The 25,983-nt window shown below is 40.0% G+C and overlaps 1 protein-coding gene across 1 annotated transcript in view; it reads right to left on the bottom strand.

Moving 5' to 3' along the window:
- Positions 1–25,983, bottom strand: part of egf (epidermal growth factor) — a 120,731-nt gene that overhangs the window by 23,262 nt on the left and 71,486 nt on the right. The window contains 11 exon segments of the mRNA XM_059963354.1: positions 954–1,118; positions 5,763–5,946; positions 8,735–8,857; positions 11,992–12,053; positions 12,055–12,115; positions 14,255–14,371; positions 16,133–16,303; positions 18,820–18,966; positions 21,486–21,653; positions 21,757–21,980; positions 25,397–25,501. Coding sequence (XP_059819337.1) covers positions 954–1,118; positions 5,763–5,946; positions 8,735–8,857; positions 11,992–12,053; positions 12,055–12,115; positions 14,255–14,371; positions 16,133–16,303; positions 18,820–18,966; positions 21,486–21,653; positions 21,757–21,980; positions 25,397–25,501 — 1,527 coding nt within the window.

The raw sequence follows: 25,983 nt of genomic DNA, 5'->3' as shown, positions 1-25,983 counted from the left end.
TTGTCCATGGACCACGTGAAAGGTAGGTGTGATCCTGAGGAACGATGGCAGCTGAAGATGGTCAGTGATCAGGTTGATGCGACAGGGACCAAAGAACCGGGTGACAGCTTGTAAGAGTCATTGCACGGGGGCAGATCTCAAGTGGATAGCCAAATATGGTTGTCCTGGTGGCAGTAGGCATGGTAGCAGCTAGGATCGTCCTCCACGCCCTCCTCCAAACATTCCGGCACTGGTGAACCAGGGCCCTAACTAACAGAACCTTAATCATTGGCTCCTTGCAAAGAACAAAGGGGGTTTTTAGCCATGAAGCTTTCCAACTGGAGCCATACCCATGGGAGAGGAGGTGTGGAAATTGTGTAAACAGATGGTGTATAACAGGAAAAGGAGTAGTTCCAAGACTAACACTTGAGAAACACTGCTAGTCACCAGCAGCCAACATGAAAAGGCCTTCTTTATTTCCATTGTTTGCTTTCTGCCAGTTAGCCATTCTCCTATCCAGCTAGTTACTTTCCTGTAAGACCATGGGCTCTATTCATGTTTAGCAGCCTCTTTGTCAAAGGCCTGCTGAAAATCAAAACATCCACTGGCACTTCTTTGTCTATCCTTCCTGTTGTTTCCTCAAAATGCTCCCCCTTGGGAAAATCATGCTGACTTCGGCCTAATTTATTGTGTGTCTCCAAGTACCCCAAAACCTCATGGACTCTAACATCTTGCCAACCATCGAAGTCAGACTAACTGGACTATACATTCCCGTCTTTTGCCGCCCTCCATTCTTAAAGGGTTGAAGTGTCATTATTTTAAACAAATCAGGACACAGCTGTGGAAAGAGAAATTTTTCAGGAGAGAAACCGAAGTTCTGCCAATCATGGATCAATATACACAGTAGCTGCTTGATGTGTTGTGCTTTTCGATTTATATACAAATCATTGTGAATATCATCCATTTATACTCACCCGATGCGGTACGAAACACAAGCTCCCACTGACAGCAAGCAGATTAACAACATCATGCACGCGGCTATAACCACATTACGCTTCTTTTCTTCCTCAAATTGGCGCAGTTCCCACCATTGTAAGTCGCTGTACTCGCACCGCTCCCCCACGTAACCTTTAGGGCAGCTGTAAAAGGAGCAGAAAGCAGGTGAGGAGAGAGGATGTGGAATACTTGTGCCTTCTACCACATTGTAGTCAGACTATTGAACAGCCCCCTTGGATGAGAAATGACCCTTGACCTCATCACCTACATTGTTGTGGCCTTGGATTGTATTGTTGGCCTGCACTGCACTCTCCCTGAGACTGTAACACTCTGTTCTGTATTCCGTTATTGATTTTCCCTGGTACCACCTCAATATACTGATGTGATGGTATAATCTGTGGTGGATGGTCTGTAAACTGGTGTTTGTCCCTTTAAACCCCATGAGATAAAAATAAACTAGATACTGATTTACGTAGGGAGCCAGGAGGCATGGGAGCTTCCACAGAACTATTGCAAGTAGTTGGACTGCGGCATTACTTTCAGCTGCCCTCACACTCGCTACTCTCTTGTTGCCTGTCTGTGAGCACTGCCCAGACTGAAACCAGCAAATGTCAGAGACTACTCCCCAATGAACAGTCACAGCACTTCCATCAGAGGTGGCCGGGGCCAGAGGCAGTAGCCAGCAGGGTCAGGTTCAGGGAGAATGGCTAGAGAAGGGAAGCCTTACAGAGGTCCTGGTATCAGGCCCACGTCCTCTGTTCATTACTATACCTATTCTGAAACCCATTTCTAGTTTAGAGCATAGAACTGTCCAACATGGCACCTGCCCTTTGACCCATGATATCGTGCCAACCTTTCAACCTACTCCGAGTCAATCTAACACTTCCCTCTCATATAGGCCTCCATTTTTCTTTCATCTATGTGCCTGTCTAAAAGGCTCTTAAATCTCCCTCATGTAGCTGTCTCTATCAACACACCAAGGAGCATTTCTAACACATTTATCACCTGAGCAGGTTCAATCAAGTCATCTTGCATTCTCTGTATGAAAAATGTTGCTGGCTCTCCGCTCTCGCACAAGAATGATCACATATCCTTAATTCAGCCCATTTTCTTCAGATAATACATATAATCATGTAGTAAGTTTCCATATTTAAAATTTAACTGTATCCTTGCATTCTCATATCTGTTTTGAATAGGAACATGGCTGGTGAGTGTATCCACATGTAAACATATGCATATATCACATATGTGATCCATTAGGTTTCTGTGGTTTCTCCCATCATCCAGAACCGTTAAACTTCATTTGAATTTAGGGACTACTTAGCGCCACAACTGTAATATGTCATCTGGTCTTGTCCTATCAGAGGTATTCCCTTTGTTCTACCCATTCTCTACTACTTCTACTCTACTACTTTGTTCATTCTCTACTACTTCTACTTCTATTCTTCTACTCAATTTCTCTACTACCTAAAACTAACCTGTTTTCTCTCTTTCTCAGTTCTGATGAAGAATCCCAGATCTGAAACTTTGACTGCTTCCCCGTCCTCAGATATGTCTCATCGACTGAGTGTTTTCAGCATTTTTAAAAACTTACATTTCAGTTTGCCAGCCATACTTTTAATTTTCACCAAAGATACTGCAAAGTCGCTAGTATCTGTAGAGTTCATTAAAAACTAACCTCTACTCTGCCAGATCTGCAGATATTTGTACGGAAAGTTACAGTCTCCCCTCTCGGGGAAAGTAGGAGAACACCATGACACCATTTCACAAAGAAGAAAGGGAGTTCAGACCCATTATTCTATATCCAGGGTTTTCTCACAACCAAGTATATTAAAACAAATAGGTGATATTTCTGACTGTGCGATTGTCTTTCATATTATACCACTACTATGCTTCAAGTTTTATTTCATCACCTATAAAATGATAGCATGTGAAAAGTGTCACAATAACTTAATTCTTTATTTGACCTAGAGGCAATACTACATATACCATTTGTTCTACATTCCATTCATTTTCCCTGAAGTCACAGCAGAAAAACACAAGACATAACTCCTTTCAATTCCTTTCCCTTTAATTTCTTTTCATGCTTTTGCACTTTCTCCATTCCTTTTCAATTGTTAACTGGCAGCACATACATCAGCAGAGCTCATAAACATTGTGTCCATACGGCAGAAGGGTTGGCACTCCCACTCATCTGCTGCAGTCTACACTGAACTTCACAGCTCAGTAAGCTAAATCTTGAAGCAGACATTCCTGATCCTTGTCTAAAGATGGCGCCAAATGTACTGATAGGAATTCAAAGGCGTCACCAGGAGGGGATGGACTGAGCTTACAAGAGAGTAGTGTTTTCCTGGTTGGTGCAGAATGGGAGAAGACAATCTGAGGCTAAAGGTGTTTGAAACATATTGAGTATTTTTTTAAACTTTCTCTGTAAAGCTAGGGGAGGGAGGAATATGATTAATGACCATTACCTTGTAGCCTGTGGCTCAACCTTAGTTGGTGATCGGTGTCCTTTCACTGTCTGAAAATTTTTTGCTGTTATTTCCTGCCCAGAGTGGGCAGGTTAAATTCACCTGAACCCTGTCAGTTGGTTACTAATTCCCACTCCTGCTTAGCATTGGGACTTCTTTTTGCTAAATCAGATATTGTGAAATTAGTTGAAAGCCTTGGGCATTTTTCTGCATTGAAGCACTGATTGAGATGTGGTGATTTTGATATCCTTCAACTAAAACAAATGTCATGTGACAACACTGCCATCTACAGCAAATTCCCTTTTTTTAAAAAAAATAAATTACTTTCAGTAAACATCCACAGAAGTGAAGCATGAAGGTACACTCTAGGTACAATACAGGTTCTTCCAGCAACTCCTCATTATATTTTCCTTTCCATTCTTCCAAAACAAAACACAGCAGAGCTTAAAAAAAGTATATTAAAGTGGTTGTTATATTGCAGCTTGAAAATGGTGTGGATTAATTCAGTCATCTGATATCAGCCCCGCTGTTTCATTCCCATGGAATCCAAGCCTCAATCCATATTGCCTGCTTTACACTCTCTTTCAAGTTAATACCACCCTCTCTTTCTCTCTCGCTTTCTCTCCGCACACACACCTAAGGTGAGTGTTCTTCAGATATATTCCAACTGCCCTTATAAATTGCAAGGAATATTTACCAGAGATTAATTTCATAATCATATTTCAATACAAGTTGGTGGATCATTTTTCACATAGCTGAAAATTGCCAGAAGTAAGATACTTCATAACTATCTCTAGTCTCTTGGCTGTGAATAACCTGATTTTAAAGAAAACAAATATGAATTTAAAAGCTCTTTAATTGTCATTTCCTTTCCATATTTTGATATGGCAAGATTTATGAAGCTTTCCAGAGAGTGGCTTTACTTGCTAGAAACATAAACACAGTTTTGCCACACTAATAATTTTCAATGTTGTAATCTGATCTGTGCCCAGTTTTGTGACGCTAGAGCCGATCTGGGTAAATTAGAACCTGGACCAGTCTGAAGGGATGTGGAAACAGGAGCTGGTACTATTTTGTGCCCCATTATTAGTTACTCTTTCAACCACTTTCTGTTGTCTTTCATGTTTGCTGCTCGTTCTTTCTTACTTTAGCCTTGATTCCTATTCAAAATGTCTCATCGTGAGAGTTCCACCTAACTCTGTGTCTTCAAACCCCTGCAACCTCGACTTTCTTTCTTGCATGAATAAAAAGACTATCTTCTTTATGTTGAGGTTGTGTTTCTTATAACTTGTATGTGACTACTTCACACATCTCATGTAATGCTGTGCTAATGGGGGCCCTTCCTTCCGGCTGTCAGATGCGGCCGAGTTGGTTTCGTTCTCCAAGAGCCATGAATATTGCTGATTCAAATCCATCGCAAGAGAACTGAAGCAACGCACACAAAATGCTGGAGGAACTCGGCAGGTCAGGCAGCATCTGTGGAGATGATGTTTCAGACCGACATCTTTCACCAGGACTGGAAAGGAAGGGGGAAGACACAAGAATAAAGAGGTCGTGGTGTGGAGGAGGAGGTGACAGGTGAAGCCAGGTGGGTGGGAAAGTTAAAGGGCAGGAGAGGAGCGAATCTGATAGGAGAAAAAGGAAAGATGGAGGGGCACCAGAGGGCAGGTGAGAGTCCAAGATGGGGAATAGAAGGGGGCGGGGGAGGGGGAGGAAAAAAATTACTGTTTATGCTATCTGGTTGGAGGCAACCTAGATGGAATATGAGGTGGTGCGTCTGCAGCCTGAGGAGGAGCCTCACGTGCCTCATCTTGGCACAAGAGGAGGTCATGGACCAACATGTCGGAATGGGAATGGGAACTGGAATTGAAATGCGGGAAGTCCTGCTTTTCCGGGAGAACTGAGCACACGATTGTGGAGGTGTCCTTCGCGGGTTTGGTTAATACCGAGGATGTTTCATCTGTACGTAAACAGCCACAATATGTAAATGAAGAGCAGCACCATCTTCCATGGAAGAATATGCAATATTTGTCATTGAAATAATCATCTCACCTCTTTGGCAGGTTCTCTCTGTTTACATATTGACCAGGATTATGAAAGATCTCCAACTTCAAAACTACACCATTGCAGCAAAGAGCAAAGTATCACTCTGGAGTTATGGCAGACAATACATAAACTCAAGCATTCCTTTCCCTTGCATTAAACTCGTAGGATGTTTTATTTCCTTCGTACTTTTTACTTTCTGCCACTCAATTTGCTATTTTACACTTCATGCTCAGAAATGTCAACAGCACACATATCACTGCTTTTATTTACTTGCAGGAAACTGATATTATCTCGGTGATAAGGGAGCAAATTCCTCCATTCAGACAGAAGTCTTCATGTGAATGTGGGCAGTTCACCATGTGATTCTCCGGCTTGTGTGTCGGTATCTCAGATATAACGCTCCTGGCAGTTGCTTCCATCAAACTTTCAGCGGGCGCAGCAGATCTGATTGTACCTAGGTGAATTGGAAATGTTTCATACCTTAAACACTTTGATGTTACAGGCAACAACATTGCTGGTAGAAAAGGTCATCTGTATTTCATTTTTAAATGTATTCTTCCTGGTAAAATAGGTGTGAGGTGAGGCTTATCCCTGACTGTCCATGAGGAGGCGACAATGAGCGACATTCAGAACGTTTGCAGTCTGTGTTCTGATGGTGCTTTTGGGTAGGGCACAACGACTTGGAAGGAATTGCAAGTGATGCATAACCAGTAAGTGGCACTGTGGGGCTTAAAGTCATCAAGAGAAACCGTGTGGAAAAGGCCCTTCAGACCTCCAGATCCATGCTGACTGTCAACCATCTGTTTACACCTATCCGACATAAATCCCATTTTCATTCCTCTAACATTCCCAGTGGTCAAGAGGACCACTACCTTGTCGAGGGGTTTGGGGGCTTGCATGCCTCAATGACCCAGCAAGCTTTGCTGGCTGGAGTCAGGGCTTTACACTTTGGCTCTTGGTGTAGGGTCACGCAGGCTAAACAGGTCAAAGGGTAGAGGCCAAACTGACAGCTGTCAACCAGCCCTCCAGGTTTAGGGGGTTACAGCTCAGGGCTAACAACCCAGACTGGTAAAAAAAGCTGTTACGTAAACAGGAATGAAGATTTCTTCTACATCTGAGTGTCCACCAGGGACTTGCATGACTGACAGGAGTGAAAACCAGGAAGAAGCTACAGACATGATGAAGGAAGCCCTGAAATTGCTTGCCTAAACACCAGCAGTGTAATGGGCAGTACGTAATTAACATTACCATCAACTCCCACCAGATTTTAGCACTCACCGAAACACTAGGGACAATTTACCAACTGACATGAGCACTCAGAGGCAACCCATACAGTCACTGCGAGAGTGTACAAACCCTGCACAACCAACACCTGATGCCACGATTGAACCCACATCTCTGACACTGTTAGGCAGAAGCTCCACTAACTGCACCTGTATCCCTGCAAGCGCAAATGCTACACCTGTCCCCACACCTCCCCCCTTACCACCATTCCGGGCACCAGACAGTCCTTCCAGGTGAGGCAACACTTCACCTGCGAGTCTGCTGGAGTTTTCTATTGTATCCGGTGCTCCCGGTGCGGCCTCCTCTACATCGGTGAGACCCGACACAGATTGGGGGACCGCTTCGTCGAGCACCTACACTCCGCCTGTCACAATAGACAGGACCTCCCGGTTGCCACTCACTTCAACTCTGCCTCTCATTCCCATCTAGATATGTCCATACATGGCCTCCTCTACTGCCATGATGAGGCCAAACTCAGGTTGGAGGAGCAACACCTCATACACCGTCTGGGTAGCCTCCAGCCCCTTGGTATGAACACTGAATTTTCCAATTTCTGGTAATTGCCTCCTCTCCACCTTCCCCTATCCCAGGTCCCTCTCTGCCTCTCTCCCCTTTCAACTTGTTGCATCATTATCTCTACAGTTCTTTCATGCTTATCCCCTCCCCCTCCCCCCTTTATCTTTCCTCTGATTGGTTTTCCACCTGGCGCCTCTAGACCCTACCCCTTCCCATATCTCTATTACTGGGCTTCAGTCCTCTCTTCCCCTCCCTATTCCTAATGAAGGGTCTCAGCCCAAAACGTTGGCTACTCTTTTCTCAAGGATGCTGTCTGACCTGCTGAGTTCTTCCAGCATTGTGTACGTATCCTGTGACAGGAACTTGGAAGAACTGCTTTTCCTGAACATTTCTTGCTTTTAAACTTCTTAGTGATGGAGAACATGGGATTAAAATACTCTGAACAACAAATAGGCAGCAAAAGGCACTTGCAGCAACAACCTTACTTAATGTTAATCTCAGCTATTTAAATATTTAACAAAGTATATTGACTATAATTTTAAGAAGTCTTTTGTTGACAAGAAACCTTCAGAAGTTATTGGGAATACTTTTGGAACTGCTCTGTCTTCACTACCTACCCATGCATGGAGGTGCTGCAAGCTTTCAATTACACACACGAATGGAGACTGCTGCACTCGCAACAGAAGCAAGAAAATGCCCCACTCACACATGCCCTACAAGAACTGGTTTGGTTGTTGTTTGTTGCTGAATGGATCAAATCTACCTCATTGTTAACTAAAATATATTTTCTAGGTTATTTTAATAAAGTATTATTTGTATTCATAATCCAATGCTATATTTGATCAAGTTAGTGCAACTTTGAAGGACCACATTGAATGAGATGGAGTCCAAATCCAGTACATTGTCACATGCACAGATCCGTGCGCACAGTGTCATGAAAAGCTTACTTCCAACAGCATCAGGTACACAAAATTCACAAGAAAAACATAAATCAACCACAAATCAGACTAAATTGTACAATAAAGTACACAATTGAAACAAACTAAAGATTGCATTGCAGTGCAAGGTAATCATATCTCTACATACACACACACATACACACGCTGTACACACACACTATACTGAAATGTTTGTGAAAACGTAAAGTTCAGCATCACTAAATAATAGGATGGCACGGAGGCATAGGGGTCAGTGCAAAGCTTTACAGTGCAGGTGACCGGGTTCAATTCCCACCACTACCTTTGAGGAGTTTGTACGTTCTCCCCATGACCACATGGGTTTCCTCCGGGTGCTCCGGTCTCCTCTCACAGTCCAAACTGTCCCGTGGTTAGGCTAGGATAAAATCGGGAAACTGCTGGGTGGTGTGGCTCGAAGTGCCATAAGGCCTATTCCGCACTGCATCTCAATAAGAGACTCATTCAGTGTAAAGCTCGTCTACTTACGCAAACAATGATATCCTGTTCCTATAAACCCTTTGTAACACGTACAGGTGTAATTTCCATCTGTGTTCGTGCAGAAAGCATTTTCATCACAACTGTGCACCCCAGTTTTGCATTCATCAATATCTGAAAAGCCAACATTAGAATCACATTAGAACATACCATAAGTCTGATTATCACTGCCATATCTCATTTAATATCTACAGTTCATTTATATGTATACGTACACATTTAAAGTGTCAGTAATGTATACTGATGGCCGGCTTTAACAAGTTTGACAAAGACTGAAAAATTGTTACAAACTTTAAATAAGGAGATGAGAAGTAGGAAGAGTAGACCATTCAGCTCCCTCACTCCTACTCTCTCATTCAGTCAGATGTTGATTGATCTTTCCTGCAATGCCTTTTTTCTGAACTACTGTAGCCCTACATCCCCCGATACCCTTAATATCCAAAAACCTATCTATGTCTTTATAGTATATATTCAACAATTGAGCCATTGAGATCCTCTTAGGCAGAGAAATGTAAGATTCACTACCTTTTAGGGTGAAACCAAACTTTTACTCTCTGAATGGTTGATCCCTAATTTTCAGAAACATTGTGCTTGCATCTACACTGCCACACTGGTAAGGACTTTATATTTTCAATAATTATCACTTTCTTCAAAATACAAGCAGTTACAGAGCCACTTGGCTTGAACTCTCCTCACAGGACAAGCCCATTATGACCGGAATCGGGAAAGTCAATCAGTGTTTGTTTCTGTATATGTTATTTTTTTATCAACTCATACTGAAGGACACCTAGGCCTTTCTGAACTTCAACACCTTTCAAGCTCTCATCAGTCAAAAAATAACCCAGCTTTCTATATTTTTCCACCAAACTCATTTTTTATATCTTTCTGCACAATATTTTGTCTGCTACGTTCCTGTCCGGTCACTGGACATGTGTATATCACACTAAGCAACACTCACAGAATGCTGGAGGAACTCAGCAGGCCAGGCAGCATTGATGGGAAAAGAGTACAGTACAGGATTGCTGAAGGCCTGAAACGTCGACTGTACTGTTTTTCCATAGATGCTGACTGGCTTGCTGAGTTCCTCCAACATTTTGCATGTGTTGCTCAGATTTCCAGCATCTGCAGATTCTCTCATTTGAATATCACACTAAAGCCTTTTTCATCCTTCTCATTGTCAGTATGGTCACTCTGCTTTGTGTCATCAGCAAACTTTGAAATATTGAACTTCATCTCCTCATCTTAATTTTTAATACAGACTGTGAACAGCAGGGATGGCAGATGTGATCCCCACATCTACCCAACCCAAAATGACCCATTTATTTCTTCTCTGTTTTCTAGCTAGTAACCAATCCTTAGTCCATTGCAATATATTATTCCTAATCTATGTTACTGCCCATTCTTTTTAAAACTATCTTTTGCTTGGGGCCTCCCTGAAAGCTTTCTGAAAGTCCAAATGCACTGTTGCAGCTACATCACCCTTAATTATGTTCCTAGTTACAAACTCAAAACAATTCCAGGAGATTTACCAAATCTGATTTCTCTTTCGTAAATCTACATAGATTTTGTCCAATTGAAATGTCATTTTCTGTGTCCTATTATCACTTCTTTAACGCTAGATTCTAGTATTTCCCCTGCAACTGATGTTATGCTCCTCTAAACAGCAGGGTTATATTTGGTAGCTTCCATCTATAACCATTCTCAAGTCTCTGAAATATCAGAAAATGGTAATTTGTATGTCTATTTTCTCCACTGCCATCACTTCTTAAATTCTAGGATGTTTATCAACAGATTTAATTTCTTAAATACTAATTTTAAATAATACCAACTTGTATTAACTCATTTCATTGTTCTCCACAATTTAGAAGGTTTTGCAGTGTCATCTATTGGGAAAACAATAATAAAATATTTGTTTAATATCTTTCCTAGCTGCATATATATTTTCATGCCTTGGTCTGTGAGGGATCCACATCAACATTAATTAATCTTTTTCTATGGAAGTTTCTATAGCACAATTTTACTTTTCTTACTACAACACCCTCATATTCTAATTATCCTACCTTATGAATGCCTTAGCCCTCTCTTGCTGAAATTCTGAAATATTCCAATCCCCTGGCTCACTGGCTTTTGCGGAGATAAAATAAACATTTCCTTTTGATCTAATGCTACGTTTAATTTCTTCCTATAACCAAGGCTCCACCACTTTACCGGCGGAGCACTTTTGCTTTGAAAGGTAGGTTTATGATACACCCCAAAAAGTAGTTACAATCATATTGTAAGATAAACAGAAGTATCTACCTTAAGTAGAGTATACAAAGAACATGTACGTGTCTTACACATCCCCATTATTCTGCTCTGTGTGGTGGGAAAGGCACCATAAAGTCAACCTGACTGCATCAGCTCAGTCTAGGGCACATTATGAGAATTTACTGGAGAAGGCGTGTATACACTATGTGCAATGACAGCAGAATAACAAGGGTGTGTGTGTGTGTGTGTGTGAGAGAGAGAGATAGAGAGAGAGTGAGTGCGTGCGCACGCGTGCATAAGAGGTGCGTTTACCGAGTGTTCTCCATCATAAAAAGGATTTTTATAAATTATAACCTAAGTAATTCTTTAAGTATTAGCCATTACTGGTTTGGTCACATCTTTTAATAATGTTTCCCAGTGTACCTTTGCCAATTCACGCAACATGCCTTTTCAGTTTGCTTTATTCAACACATTCAATTTAGAATGATTTTTAAAATAAAATCCCTTCACATTGTGATCAGCCTTCCCTAAAGGCCCCTTATTGACAAACTCCTTGATGAACCCTTTCTCATTACACAGTAACACATACAAAATATTCTGTTCTTGTGTTGGTTCCTGAACATACTGAACTACACTCCATATCTTTAATAAACCACATAACTTTGTTTTCTACACTATTAATACTACTTTGGCGTGTGAATCTCTATATGTTTTGCAGTGTCCTTATAATTATTGCATTAATATGCAATTCTAATTCCATGATTTTTACAATTCCCTGCATTGCTGCTATTGCTTGTGTGCTTTCATACAAATGCCCAATGTTTCCTTCTTAATACTATTTCTTAACTTTTTCCAAACTAATTCCAGTTCTTAATCTTTCAAATTAAGCTCTGCACTCTTTACTCCCTGTTTCCCCTTTTTTTAAAAGGCTACGAGAAAAAAAGGTCACAAAGCCACGTGCTTGCCACCAGCAGAACATCGTCTATGAATAAACTTTTCACCATAACAGAAGAGCCCATCACTACAATAATCAGGATGGCATCTACAAACATAGCTGCCCTGGGTTAAGTTAGTCTGCTGTGTGTTCAATGCACAGTGCAATGGCAGTTACGCATTCTTCAACATCTATAAGGAAGTAACATTTTGCATCATGAAATAGCTAACAGCTCCAATTAATCTTCAGACCCTGGGGACTAGTAGGTGAGTAATTTCCATTATGCAGCTTGCTTGTTTCAAATAATCTGGCCAGCTGCAGAATACAGTGGGGGCTTATCAGTAAGAGGCCATTAGGGAACACAAATCGCAATATGACAGGGTTTTATATTTAAAAGTTCATTCTGAATCTGGGAGCAGCATGACAGCATAGCAGTTAGCGTTAGCCCATCAAGTCTGCTCTGCCATTCTATAAAGGCTGATTTATTATCCTCTCAACCCTATTCTCCTGCCTTTTCCCCAAAACCTTTAACACCCTGACTAATCAAGAATCTATCAACTTCCTCTTTAAATGTGACTTGTGCTCCACACTTGTCTGTGGCAATGAATTCCATTGATTCACCACCCTCTGGCCAGAGGAATTCTTCCTCATCTCTGTTCTAAATTGACGTCATAGAGTCATTGAAAAGTACAGCACAGAAATGGGCCTATCAGCCCATCTGCTCTGTGCTGACCCACTTAAGCTGCCCAGTCCCATCGACCTGCACCCAGACTATAGCCACCAATACCCCTAATATTCAGGTACCCATCCAAACTTGTCTTAAACATTGAAGTCAAGCTCACATGCACACGTCCTCTATTCAGAGGCTGTGTCCTCTGGTCCTAGACTCCCTCAGTCCAGCAAATATCCTCTGTACATCCACTCTATCTATCCCTTTAAATATTTGGGATAGGTTTCAATGAGATTCCCCCCTTATTTTTCTAAACTCCAGAGCCATCAAATACTCCTCATATGATAACACTTTCATTCCTGGAATCATTCTTGGGAACCTCCCCTGGGCCCTTTCAAATGGCAACACAACTTTTCTTAGATAAAGTTCGTACAATATTCCAAGTGCAATCTGACCAATGCCTTATAAATCCTCAGCATTACATCCTTGCACTTATTTTCTAGTCATCTTCAAATGAATACTAATATTGCAATTGCCTTCCTCACCACTATCTCAGCCTGTAAATTAACCTTTAGGGAATTCTGCACAATGACCCCCAAGTCATTTTGTGTCTCTGAATTCTCCCTGTTTAGAAAATAAGACCATAAGAAATAGGAGCAGGAGTAGGCCATTTGGGACATCGAGCCTGTTCCATCATTCAATAAGATCATGGCTGATCTGGCCGTGGGCTTATCTCCAACTACCGACCTATTCCCCATAACCCTTAATTCCCCTACTATGCAAAAATCTATCCAACCTTGTCTTAAATATATTTATTGAGGTAGCCTCCACTGGTTCATTGTGCAGAGAATTCCACAGATTCACCACCCTCTGGGAAAAGCAGTTCCTCCTCATCTCCGTCCTAAATCTACTCCCCCGAATCTTGAGGCTATGTCCCCAAAACCTTTGTGTACCTCTTTATTCTTTCTACCAAAGTGCATGACCATACACTTCCCATCACTATATTCCATCTGCCACTTCTTTGCCCAATCTCCCAATCTGTCTAAGACCTTCTGCAGACTTCCTGCTTTCTCCACACTAACTGCCCCTCCACCTATCTTCATGTCGTATGCAAACCTAGACAAAGCCATCCAAATCATTGACATACAACTTGAAACGAAGTGATCCCAACACCAGTCCCTGCAGAACACCACTAATCATTAACACCCAGGAACTTGGAACTGCTCACTGTCTCCACTTCTGATCCCTCTATGAGGATTGGTTCATGTTCCCTCACCCTACACTTTCTGAAGTCCACAATCAGCTCTTCAGTCTTACTGATGTTGAGTGCAAGGTTGTTGCTGCAACACCAACAATTAGTTGGTATATCTCACTTCAGTATGCCCTCTCATCACCATGCAATGCACGGTGATAGTCATATTGGCAATATGACTAGAAACTGAAGATTGGAAGTGGTGGTGGACGTGGAACAACATTTCTGCAGATTAGGAAATTATTTGAAAAATTATGCATAGTGTAAAACCATTCTATAATCAATATGTCACAGAAGAATCAACAAGGTTGTATTCCATTCCACCTTCAAAAGAAATTTCTTTCACAGAGAATTGAAAGCTCAAACACAAGGTCATTAATTAATTAATAATTAGACTCAACTCATTACCTTTGCAGATGTTGCCTTGCCCAGTAAATCCTTCCGAACACTGGCATCTCGCAATTCCTTTTGATACTATACACTGAGCATTGGGATCACATTCCAAGACTCCACAGTCATCTTGATCTTGAAAAAAGGAAATCAAGGCAACTTGGTAAATAAGTACATTTGCATTAGCTTTGTTCTAAGGAAAGCGTAGAGAAAAATATACAAATTAGCACAATAGGATGGAAATAGGAAGTGGAGACCATGCGCCCTATTAGTGTATTCAGTACTAAATGGAATAGTCAAGCTTGGTCCAAATTGCCCCTATTTCAGGATGACACATTCTGTAGTTTAGTAGTCTCAGGTACAGAGAAAGGCTAGACATAATATATTGAAGTACATTCAGTGCTTTGTGAATGAGCTGAAGAGTACAGTCAAAGTGAAAAAAGTTGTATTTTTGGAGTGATTATTACTACTTCTATTCGTAAATACAATCTGAAACCAGGTGGTCAGGTGCTGTGTTGGCCAATTGCAAAGTGCCACACGCAACAAATAAAGTTCAGATCAACTTTGTGGTAATGAACTCGATCAAGGGAGGACTGTCCTTGATGTACTTCCACAAGAACTTTGATCTCAACCTGATCAAAGAGGAAGTATGTCACGACGAACCTTTATGTAACACTGAATTAATGACAATGGCAGTGTAGTATACATTTCTGAGCAGCACACGTTAGGAAGGATGTGATGCTTTCAAGAGAATGTGAATGATAACTCAGAGCATGCGTGATTGACTTTGGTGAATCTGAGTTTGTTTTCCTTGGGGCAGAGCAGTTTGCAAAGGGATATGACAGGTTAATTTAAAATCATAAAGGCACTGGGCAGAGTAAGTAGAGAGAGCTGTTTCCAGTGACAGGAGGATGAAGAACACAAGAAAAGTAAATGGAGGTCATTGGCAAAAGTGACATGACAAAAGTATATTTGCAGAGCAGGTGGTTAGCTCCAAAAACGCATTGTCAGTAGTACTGGAGGCAGAATCAATCAAAATGCTGGCTAAGTACTTATATTATAATGCTTTGGGGAAGTGCTGGAGAGTGAGTCTATCTGAATTAATCTTACATACATTTAGTGCAGACTAAACAGTCTGAATGTTTCCTTCTGATTTGATAAACATCTTGAATGGCCTCTCTCATCTGCTTTTATCTGAGCAATGCTTATTGTTCAATAGACAACAAATTCTTGCTATGGAATTTAGTGTAGCTTTTTGATAATTCCATGGGACTATTTTTAAATTTTCAGTCTGGATTATATTAATTGCTAAATAAATAGTATAAACACCTGCATGAGTAAGAAAGCAATCATTGGTGAATCTATTAATCACCCCCATTCTATCAAGTAAAATGCAATTATAGTTAGGAATAAGGATTTAATCATAGGTCGCTTGCATTAATCTAGTCAAAGCTTTTTCTATTATGGAAGCCTAAATGATTGCATTCCCACAAGTTGCAATTTCAAAGTTATCATTATTTTTTAGAAAATCCCTAAATGTGTTTGCTCCTGGTGGCACAATGCCCAATTAGTTTATTGTTGCTAACTCACAAGTCTAGGGTCCCGGGTTTGATGCTGACTGGAGATGTTTTGGAGACTGTAATTGCAAGGGTCCTCTCACTTTATTCGGTTAAATGGCTACCATCCTTTACAGTGTAGTTTAATGTGGTAAAATAATTAATAGGTAATTAATGGGGATATAAGTGCAAACAACTTGTTGGGCTAACGGAAGCTGGAGATGGGCAATGAGACTGATGGAGTTGCTCTGCTTGAAGCCAGTATGGAATGGAGTGGTCAAATTACTTCTTTCTGTGTGGTAATAGGTAAAAAATAAATGCTTATCAGAGCAGCAATTACCTGATATCATTATCTCTGCAACAAGTGAGGGTCTTGGCTGGAGTTCAGGAGTAACCTTATCTTTACTGGAATGGGCAGCAGAGGAGTAGTCTTCAGACTGGGACAGATTCTCATCTTCTAACACAGGGCTTGAGAACAAATTCACCTTGGCAGAAGATGTAATTCTGGGGTCTGTTGGCAAAAGTCCAAATGTTGCTTCATACTGTTCAATTTGAAAGTACAGTATTAAATTCCCCATCAGCTACACTTCAAATCCTCTTTTCAAGGAAAGCTTTGGATTCTTGCTCTGTTCTGATCAACCATACCTGTTTTGTTTTCATAAAGCTTGAAAAGTTACTTCACCAAAATCATATCAGGCAAATCAAAGAATCTGCTTAAAAGCGTGGATAAAGAGATATATACTACAATGTTTTAAAGATAGAGAAGCTAAATGGCTTAGTGAGACCATGTTAAATAGAAACCTAGACAGATGGGTTGAGTTGTTCTCCGATCTTAGAAATGCACTTGCAAACGTTTCATCACCGTGTGAGGAGACATCGTCAGTGAGCTGTTGTCTGAGGCCTGTCCTCTGAATTATATAATAAAGGCCAAGCATTCAGAGGACACTGCACAATCAACAGCACACTGATGATGTCTCCTCATATGGAGACAAAATGTTTGCAAGTAAATTGCCAAGATCAGAGAATAGCTCAACCCAAATATTAACCACCCGAGCTACATGTCTTCAGAATTATTCCCAATAGATCTAGACAACTGGGTGTACAAAGCTAAATTACTCAGTGAGACCAAATTAAAACATAGACCTAGACAATTTGGTGTACAAATCCCAGATGTAGTAATGATTAAACAAAAAGCCAGAAATCTAGGACTACAGGACTGCTGAAGTGGTAGAAGTTAAAGCCATATTTTACTCAAACTCCTAATGTATATGTTAAACCCCTTGGTATAAATAGCTTCAAACACAGGCTGTTTCTAATTTTCTCTGGACTTCCCACTCATTTTCCAACATTTTACCTTTCACTTAGAAGTAACGTTTAACTTATCTTTTGTTTTCCAATATTTTCCCCTTGTCAGTTGAAGCAGTAACATAAAACACTTAAAGCTATATCTTTGAAAGTATTGCTAACCCCATTAGCCAGCGGCTCAGTACACCTTTGTATCTTTTCTTCCCCTTTCTTCAGATTACATGAAGGTGCCTCTCGATTTACACCTTCGTTGCTGGGTTCCTTCAGATGGCTGAGCCCTTTGTTTAAACTTAAGATAATTCCAAATTGTCCAGATCATTCTTGTCAAGCATTTTGATCTACCGCTCGATCTTATATTGTGCATGATTTATTAGAGAATTGCAAGAGTGATGTAAAGGGCATTGGCCATTGAGTCAAATACAAAGGATCAAACAAGCTTATGGAACGAGACTGAATAATTGTACAAAGCAACATGCACAAAATGCTGGAAGAACTCTGCAGGTCAGAAATGAATAAACAGTTAATGTTTCAGGCTGAGGGCCTTCACCAGGGCTGAAAAGGAAGGGGGAGTTCAACGGAATAAAAAGGTGGTGGGAGGAGAAGGAGGATAGCTAGTGTGAGCAACAGGACTCAACTTTTTCACAACGCTAACTGATCATACAGTAAAAGTTTACATTCGGTCAGATATTGAAAGATTTCATTGTCTTCATCTTATATGTATTTGTCCATAACACAACTTAGGGGTGGGGAAATATCATAGGAGCAATATTGTTTCAAACCAGTACATTCCATGACATGTTGAGCGAGTGGCAATGCGGAGCTAGGCCTTAATGGGCCTTGCGTTTCGTTCAGAAAAATATGAATCCTAAACAGATGTAGTTCTCAGCAGCAAATTTTCATTTTGACAAAGTGGATACCTTAAAATGACTTTTGTAAGAATATTACAAATTTTCATGCAGCTTTGGTAATGTTCCTGATAGCTATCTGCCCAGTTCTATAATGTGGCAGCTAGATAGGCTAGAATGATAATAGCTGACATAATGCCCATTTACACTGGAATTAAGTGTACGCTTGCTGAGTTCCAAGCTGCCCAGGACTGAGACTGATGTATTACCAGTTTTTTGCAGATTTCAGTTTGAAGTTCTTTTCACTGGCATTAGAAGCAACTGGTGCAGTTTATCTCTCAAGAAAGGTTGTCAAATTAGTTAAAGTTATCAAAGATTTGAAATGACAAAGCTCCCATTCCTTATGAAGGGTTTTGGCTTTATTGGAGCTTGTTTATTCCTTTCCATAGATGCTGCCTAACCTGTTGAGTTCCTCCAGCATTGTGCATGTGTGTGTAACTCTGGATTTCCAGCACCTGCAGAATCTCCTGTGTTTATGAAAGCTCCCATTCACCGACTCTGGAGAGTCTGTGTTGTATTGAGTAAGATGTAGAGATGCAGGCCGAGACGCTGGACACATTCAGCAGGTCAGACAGCATCTGTGACAAGAGGAAGTGTTTATGTTCCAGGTCTAAGCGGAAGGTTGAACTGTATCTCATTTCACAGGTTCTGCCCAACTGGCTGAGCATTCCAGGTTCTATTTCAGATTTCAAATCATCTGCAGTTTTCTTGATTCTCATTTGATAATGTTCATAGCATTTCATGCAAATAGGAAATTATTAGCAAGAAATAGGAAATGATTAGCAAGCAATAGGACAATGAGGAAAACATTTCTTACGTATAGTTGTTGAAAGATTTGCAAACTGACATGATTTTCCATCTGCTGCTTTCTGGAAACCATCATGGCAAAAGCACTGGGCAACTCCCAATCTGTTCTCACAGACCTGACTACATCCACCGTTCTTATACAGGCAAGGATCAGCACCTATGGTAATAGCACAAGAAACATGAATATACTTCAGAACTATCACTGCAGAGTTTATTTATGGACATCTCAATAGGCAGTTGACGGTGAGCAGTTCTCAGCAGACGAAAGGAATTAAATGTGAAATCCACAAGTGGTCCGTCACATCTTACTTTGCCTCCATAAGCTGCTTAACAATAATAACTGGGTTCCCAGTCAAATATATTAAATGGTATGAAATTCCTGCACTGATATTACAAACATGGATTGAATGTGGAGTTTGAACAGAACCTTTCTTTTCCATTTGATGGTATGGTAGGTCTTAATTACTCTAAAATAACTTCTCTTGGAACTTATACAATTATGTGATCTCACATTTCCAATTTTAATCATTCTTAGAGTATTATAAAAACAAATTCATTTTAAAACTGTATTTTTCTTTTTTTTTGAAGCTAGTACGATTTCCAAATTTTTAATTTTATTTTACCAACCTAATTTCAAAAGTTGATACTGAATTCAAAACAATCTCTGTTTCAGATATAAACTGCTCAGCAATACAAACTGATATACTATGCTTTCCATTATTCTTCCTTTTCATAACTTCAATTTACAGAACACTTAAGAAAGTAATTTCTCTTTCAGATATAAATGCCTTATTAATGTAATTTGATTTATGAAAGAGACACAGGCAGGCCGCAGGTGCTCTACATGGCCTTGAAGTTCAAAATTCAAAGTACATTTATTTTCAAAGTATGAATGCAGGATACAACCCTAACAGTAACTTCCCACAAACAGCATCAAAACAAAGAAATACCATGGAACTTACGGAAATAAAACATTAAACACCCAACCTGCAAAAAAAACCCAAATCATGCAAATTGCAAAAAAAAACACACATACTATAAAACATCAGGAAGGAGATACAGAAGCATCAGGATTAGGAGCGGCAGAGAGGGTAACAGCTTCCTCCCTCAGGCTGTGAGACTAATGAATACCCTGCCATCACTGGGGTCTTGTCACTAGGACAGAGAGTTTTATACTGTTCACTGTACTGTTTACCTGTTCTGCACATTACATGGATTTTGAATTATATTTTATTAACCTACAGTATTTATGGTAATATTTTGGTTTATGTGCTATGCAGGAATATGTTTTGTGGGTGAACCATGGTCTGGAGGAACATTGTTTCATTTGTTAATATATGTGTTCAGTCAGATGACAATAAAGGTGAACTTGAACATTTCACTCAATGAATCTGCTCAACAGAACGTTACACTTTCCTCTACAAGTCATCGTTTCTCACTAATACTCAATCACCTCATCCAATTGTCTTCAATATTCGTCCAAAACTTGGGCCAATAGAGCAGGAGTTTCATCTCAGCATGCAATCTCCCCTGTGATTCTTGCTTCTCATGAGTGTCTTTCCCTCAGAGGTGGCTGTGATAACTGCTCTGAGAGTAGGACAAGCAGGGGATAAAAATGGTGAGATTGTCATCAACACCACATAATGTGGTGGGATGGGGTTACGCAGTTAGTGCCAAAACAGCATGACACGCCTAAGTATTGCACAGTCATTGGGTCATCCAGAATGCAGTGTAGGGGAAGGTTGGGCCGGTTCTGCTAGGGCTGGTCCAGGCTTTAGAGTTCACTTCGATTTGCCCCGTTGTGTGATAAACTGAGGCTGAGCCTATGGGCCTGCTCCAGTTACTCCAGGCTTAGTGGTTCCAGTCTCACTTTCATTCTGAATGCTGTTGTTTGCTTTTATTGCTTACACGATCTGTGTTTTATTTTCTCTCTCTGCGCAATGGGAGTTGGTCTTATATAAATTGGGTTATTTTAGGTTTCTTGTTTTGTGGCTGCCTGTAATCAGACAAATCTCGAGGTTATATAATTTATACATGCTTTGATAAAGTAAATGTACTTTAGACATTGAACTTTGAACTTTTAAGTGGAAAGATTCAGATAATGACCATCCATAATCAAGATGTAACCTGAATGTGTTTAATAACAGACATGGTATTAACTACCTTTCTAGGTCAGGCAACAGCAAAACCCTTATTAAAGACAAGTGCAAGTTTATCTCTGCATAATTATCTATGTTAGCTGCACTAAATTAAAATATACTGCAATGAACAGGAAAATAACATGAGAGTGGATTAAACTTAATATGGAAATAGGAATCTGCAAATCTAATGAACTTTTACTCCATGGATGTCCCAAGTGTTTTAGAGCCAGCCAGTGATTTCATTAAATAACCAATTAACGTTAGCCTGTTAGACCAGATGGTCATCTTCCACAATTTTAACCTAACTCATTGGATAAAACTTTGATTTAAGATTCCATTCAGTATTGCGCTGTGTAAATCAGAGAGATTGTAAATTCGCACCTGGTTTCATGCAAGGCAAGTTAAATTACAGTGAGAAGATAAATGATTATTATATATATTTTACTGTTATTTGAATTAAAAGGTTTAACTGGGATCTCGAGTACTCTATTTTTTTAAAAGAGTTTTTTTACTTCGTCCAACAAGTCTAATTTACCTGGTCGGGCCATTGGATGAACTACAGAAATAGACAAAGGTCGCCTCATTCCACCTTGGAGTCTCACTCTGTTGTGACGAGTCCACTTGTCCATTCTCATTATAGAAGGCTTACTCCAGTCTGTAAACCACACATGATCTTCAAATACCACTACGTCAAATGGGTGTCCTTCAGGAAGGGAAAAAATGTCAAAACCTTTTTTAATAACTGTTCACTTCTTGTTGCAGATGAGAAAATAACACACAGCTTCGTTGTCTTAAAAATGCCTTACCTACTTCATTCTGTTCAAGAATCTGCCGGTTGGATCCACGTAGATCTGACATCTCAATAACAGAGCGTTTGGCATCACACCAGTACAGCTTCTCAGATAGATAGTCTATGGTTATTCCACTGGGGCAAACAAGATTATCGCTGATAATAACCAATCGCTCATCACCTTCCAGGGTAGAACTTTCTATCCTAGGTTCATTTCCACAAGCTGTCCAGAATAGCTTCCTTTAATAATTTAAATAATGTACAATCCAATCATTTAAGGCTTATTTCATTTGTTTAGCATATGTTAATTAAGCCCCTTATGAATTGAAACAAATGCATTTTCATTAATAACATTGAATAACAAAAGTTTTGCTTCCTGAATACTTTTGGCTGTATCTAATGGATTTTGGGCTGTTGATCATGAAAATCACCATGAAATTTCACTGTCACACTCCTTTTCTTTTGAAATTGTCTATATTTGTTATTTCAATTCATAATTCATCAGAATTACCAATGCCAAGATTAATTCAAGCATTTTTGTTGACCTGCAAATCATTGACAGGTCATTTGAAGAACTTTCAGTGGGACCAGAGAAAATCACTTGGAAGCCATTCAAGGTGTTGTTGAAAATTTTCTTGGTAACAACAGAAAACCAAACTACATGCAGCTGGTTGAAAACGTGCTTCAAGTATACAAAACCATGGAGCACCACATTTCACTGAAGATTCATTTTCTGCATTCCCATTTAGACTTCTTCCATGCAAATCTTGGCACCATTAGTGATGAGCATGGTAAAGGGTCATTGCAGTCATGGAGAAACAGTATCAGGGCGACTGCAATGCATTGAGGCTGGCTAATTATTGTTGGACTTTTAAGCGAGAAGCCTCAGCCTGAGTACAAATAAAAATCATCAACAAAACATTTTTAAAGCGTCAGCATCACTATGCAATTTTTTAAAAAGTTGATTTCTTGTTTCTCCAAATTTGTATGTGATACAAGTAGTCTGAAATTATATTTGTGTTCAGCTTCATGAAGTCTATTATAAACAAAAAAAATTCTGAGGAAGCAGAACTTCTGAAACAAAATTATTGCCCAGTGATATGAACAGCTCAGCAAATTTTGTACATCAGAATTATTCTTTTTTGTTCTGCATTATCAAGGTGCTAAGATTTTTAAAAGGTAAAGGGCTGCATCATCTAAGTTATTTTATTCTGTACAGTAATGAAATCTATTGGAGTTAAAAAGCTGTAATGAATAGTCCGTGAGCTAACCCTCTGAAATACAGAATCACTGTCAGCTAGAAATGGGCACACTGTTAATTTGTGTCATTCTCAATTATGGAACTGAAGAGAATGTTTTTGTAAAAAGATACAGGTTTTAAAATATTATTGAACTTATTCACTTTCTTATGAGCAACCTGTTCAAATAACCTGAAGAAAGTTAGAAAGCAAGGTGAAATCAAACAATTGATCTCAACAGGCCTCTGTATAACATGTAACTGACAATCAATTCTGTTCTTTGATGTTTCAAAATGGTTGTTGTAAACTTTGTGATAATAGTTACTCTTTAGCTTCCTCTCTGCCAGGGGTTCCCAGCCTGGGGTCCACAGACCCCTTGCTTCATGGCATAAAAAAGGTTGGGAACCCCTGCTCTAAAACATAAGTCCTTGAGTGCATTTGTCATCTCCTCTGCACAACATCATCAGTGAGCTTGATGGCAAGTCATGACTACAGGTCTATGGATATCTGCATTGAATTGTCCCAGGCCACACTTCTTCTCCTGGATCCTCAGGTGCCTAAATTGCATGGCAATAGGATGCATATAATCAGTAAGAGATTACTGTTGGGTTTATATTGTACCATTCTAGAGACATTTACCAAAAGTTCAATTGCCCTCATTTTCTAGAAATAGTTTGTTTCTTCTGTTTGGTGCTAAGTGATTTCCTGCACAGAAGCTATTTGAATGTGTATGAGATTCATTGATCCATGCAGTAGGTTGGCTAACATTGTTTATGCGCATTAACTGGTTCACAATAAGCTTTACATCATAAGACATAGGAACAGACATCCACTCCACCGTTCCATCATGGCTGATTTATTTTCCCTACAGCCCCAGTCTCTGAATTCTCCCCGTAACCTTTGATGTCCATGCTAATTAAGGATCAATCAACCTCTGCTTTAAATATACCCAATGACTTGGCCTCCACAGCCACCCATAGAATCACCATCATCTAGTTAATTCACCTCCTCATCTCTGGTCTAAAGGATCATCCTTCTATTCTCAGAAGGCCCTCTGGTCCTAGATTCACACTACTGGAAAGATCCTACACATACCCACTCTACCTATGTCTTTCAATAAGATCCTCCTTCATTTTTCTAAACTCCAGTGCGCACAATTCCAGAGCCATCAAACACTCCCCACACAGTGACTCTTTTATTCCCAGGACCATTCTCATAAACTTCCTCTGGATGCTCTCCAATGCCAGCTCAACCTTTTTTAGATGTGGAGCTCAAAACCGCTCACAATACTCCAAACGTGATCTGACCAATGCCTTATAAAGACTGAGAATTACCTCCTTGCTTTGCGATCCTCTCAAAATGAATGCTAACATTGTATTTTACTTCTTCACTACTGACTCAACCTGCAGGTTATCCTTTAGGAAATCTTGCACTCCCAAGGTCCCTTTGCACTTCCGATTTCTGAATTCATTCCCTGTTCAGAAAATAGTCTGTGCCTTTATATTATTCCCTATGCCACCATTTTCCCATTGTGTGCCTCAGTACAACATCTAATATTTAATTGTTTAATGAAACAAATGATATCAATGATACTAGTTGCATATCTCAATCAGATTTGCCACACTGGGCCCTTAGTACCATCAAGGATCACATCTGTCCATCCAGCATCGTCTTTGACTTTCTACCATCAGGCAGGAGACTCCGATGCATAAAAACAAGAATGGTCAGGATGGGAAACAATTAGGCTTCTGAACTCCCTGCCGCATCACATTCGAAGTGTCACCGGTTAACTTGTCCTGTATCTGACAATATTTAATTTATGCACTTTACTTCGTTTATTTATGTGCAATTCATCTGTAGATTTTATCCTTACCTTCCTAAGTTATTGTGTGTTATGTGTTTTTCACCCTGGCCTGGAGATTCATTGCCTCATTTGATGGTATACATGTGTGTAATAAATCTGACTTGACTATTTCAACAAATCCAGTTATCTACGTATAACATCATTATTAAATAATCAGCAGCATGTACCTACTCACAGACCTCCACTGGTTCAATAGTTAGGTAGAGAATATGTGAACAATTGGATTTGTTATCTGTTTAGCATTCTGGGATGTTGTGACCTTCAGCATCACCACAGACCTAGTTACTGAAAGGATGATCAGGAGGCAAATTCTCAGTAGTTAAAAGGTCACCACCTTCTCTGTGGGTATGAAAAATTGTTGGCAGGGTTTCAAGAACAGAAATATTCTCTTTCATTCTGCTGCCATGATGTTTCAGTGTGCTCCTTTCAACTTTGAGTCAATAAATTTTAATAACAGAATACACTCAACAATACAAATGATGTGCTCTAATTCTATATTGTCTCCTCTGACCAACCCACTTGGCTGCTTTACTACTTTATAATTGAAAGCTTACTTCACCAATGGATGGACAGCAATTCCTCTCGGCTTGTTGACACCTTCACGGACAATCACCTCTATGTGCACACCATTGAGCCCACTCCTCGCAATGTGGGACAGCCTGTAACAAAGGCAGGGGGCATTGAAGGCTGTTGATTTCAGTTATTGTTTAATTTACAGTATTTGTTATATCTTGTTTACAGGGAGTTTGTACATCCTCCTCGTGACCACTTGGATTTCCTCTGGGCGCTTCAGTTTCCTCTCATGTTCCAAAGACGCGCGGCTTAGAGTTAGTGATGTTGACAACACTTGCAGGCTGCTCAGCACAGTCCTCGCTGATCTGATTAGACCCAAACAACACATTCTACCATGTTCTGATGTCTCAATGTACATGTGACAGATAATCTCATCTAATATAATTTGACACTGTAGTTTGCATAATATTTGATAGTAAACAAAGTACTGTAATTATTGCTTCCAGCATGAAGTTACTCTTTCTTTTGTAATAATCTGTAAATAACTTATACAGATAGAATAGGCTGCAAAGGGCACTTCAATAGGAGCGTTCTGAGCTCTTGAGGAATGTGCACGAAATGCTGGGAG

The sequence above is a fragment of the Hypanus sabinus genome, chromosome 3 (genome assembly GCF_030144855.1).
Source record: "Hypanus sabinus isolate sHypSab1 chromosome 3, sHypSab1.hap1, whole genome shotgun sequence".
In the NCBI taxonomy this organism is placed as follows: Eukaryota; Metazoa; Chordata; class Chondrichthyes; order Myliobatiformes; family Dasyatidae; genus Hypanus; species Hypanus sabinus.
This window is presented reverse-complemented; position numbering and strand designations above follow the sequence as displayed.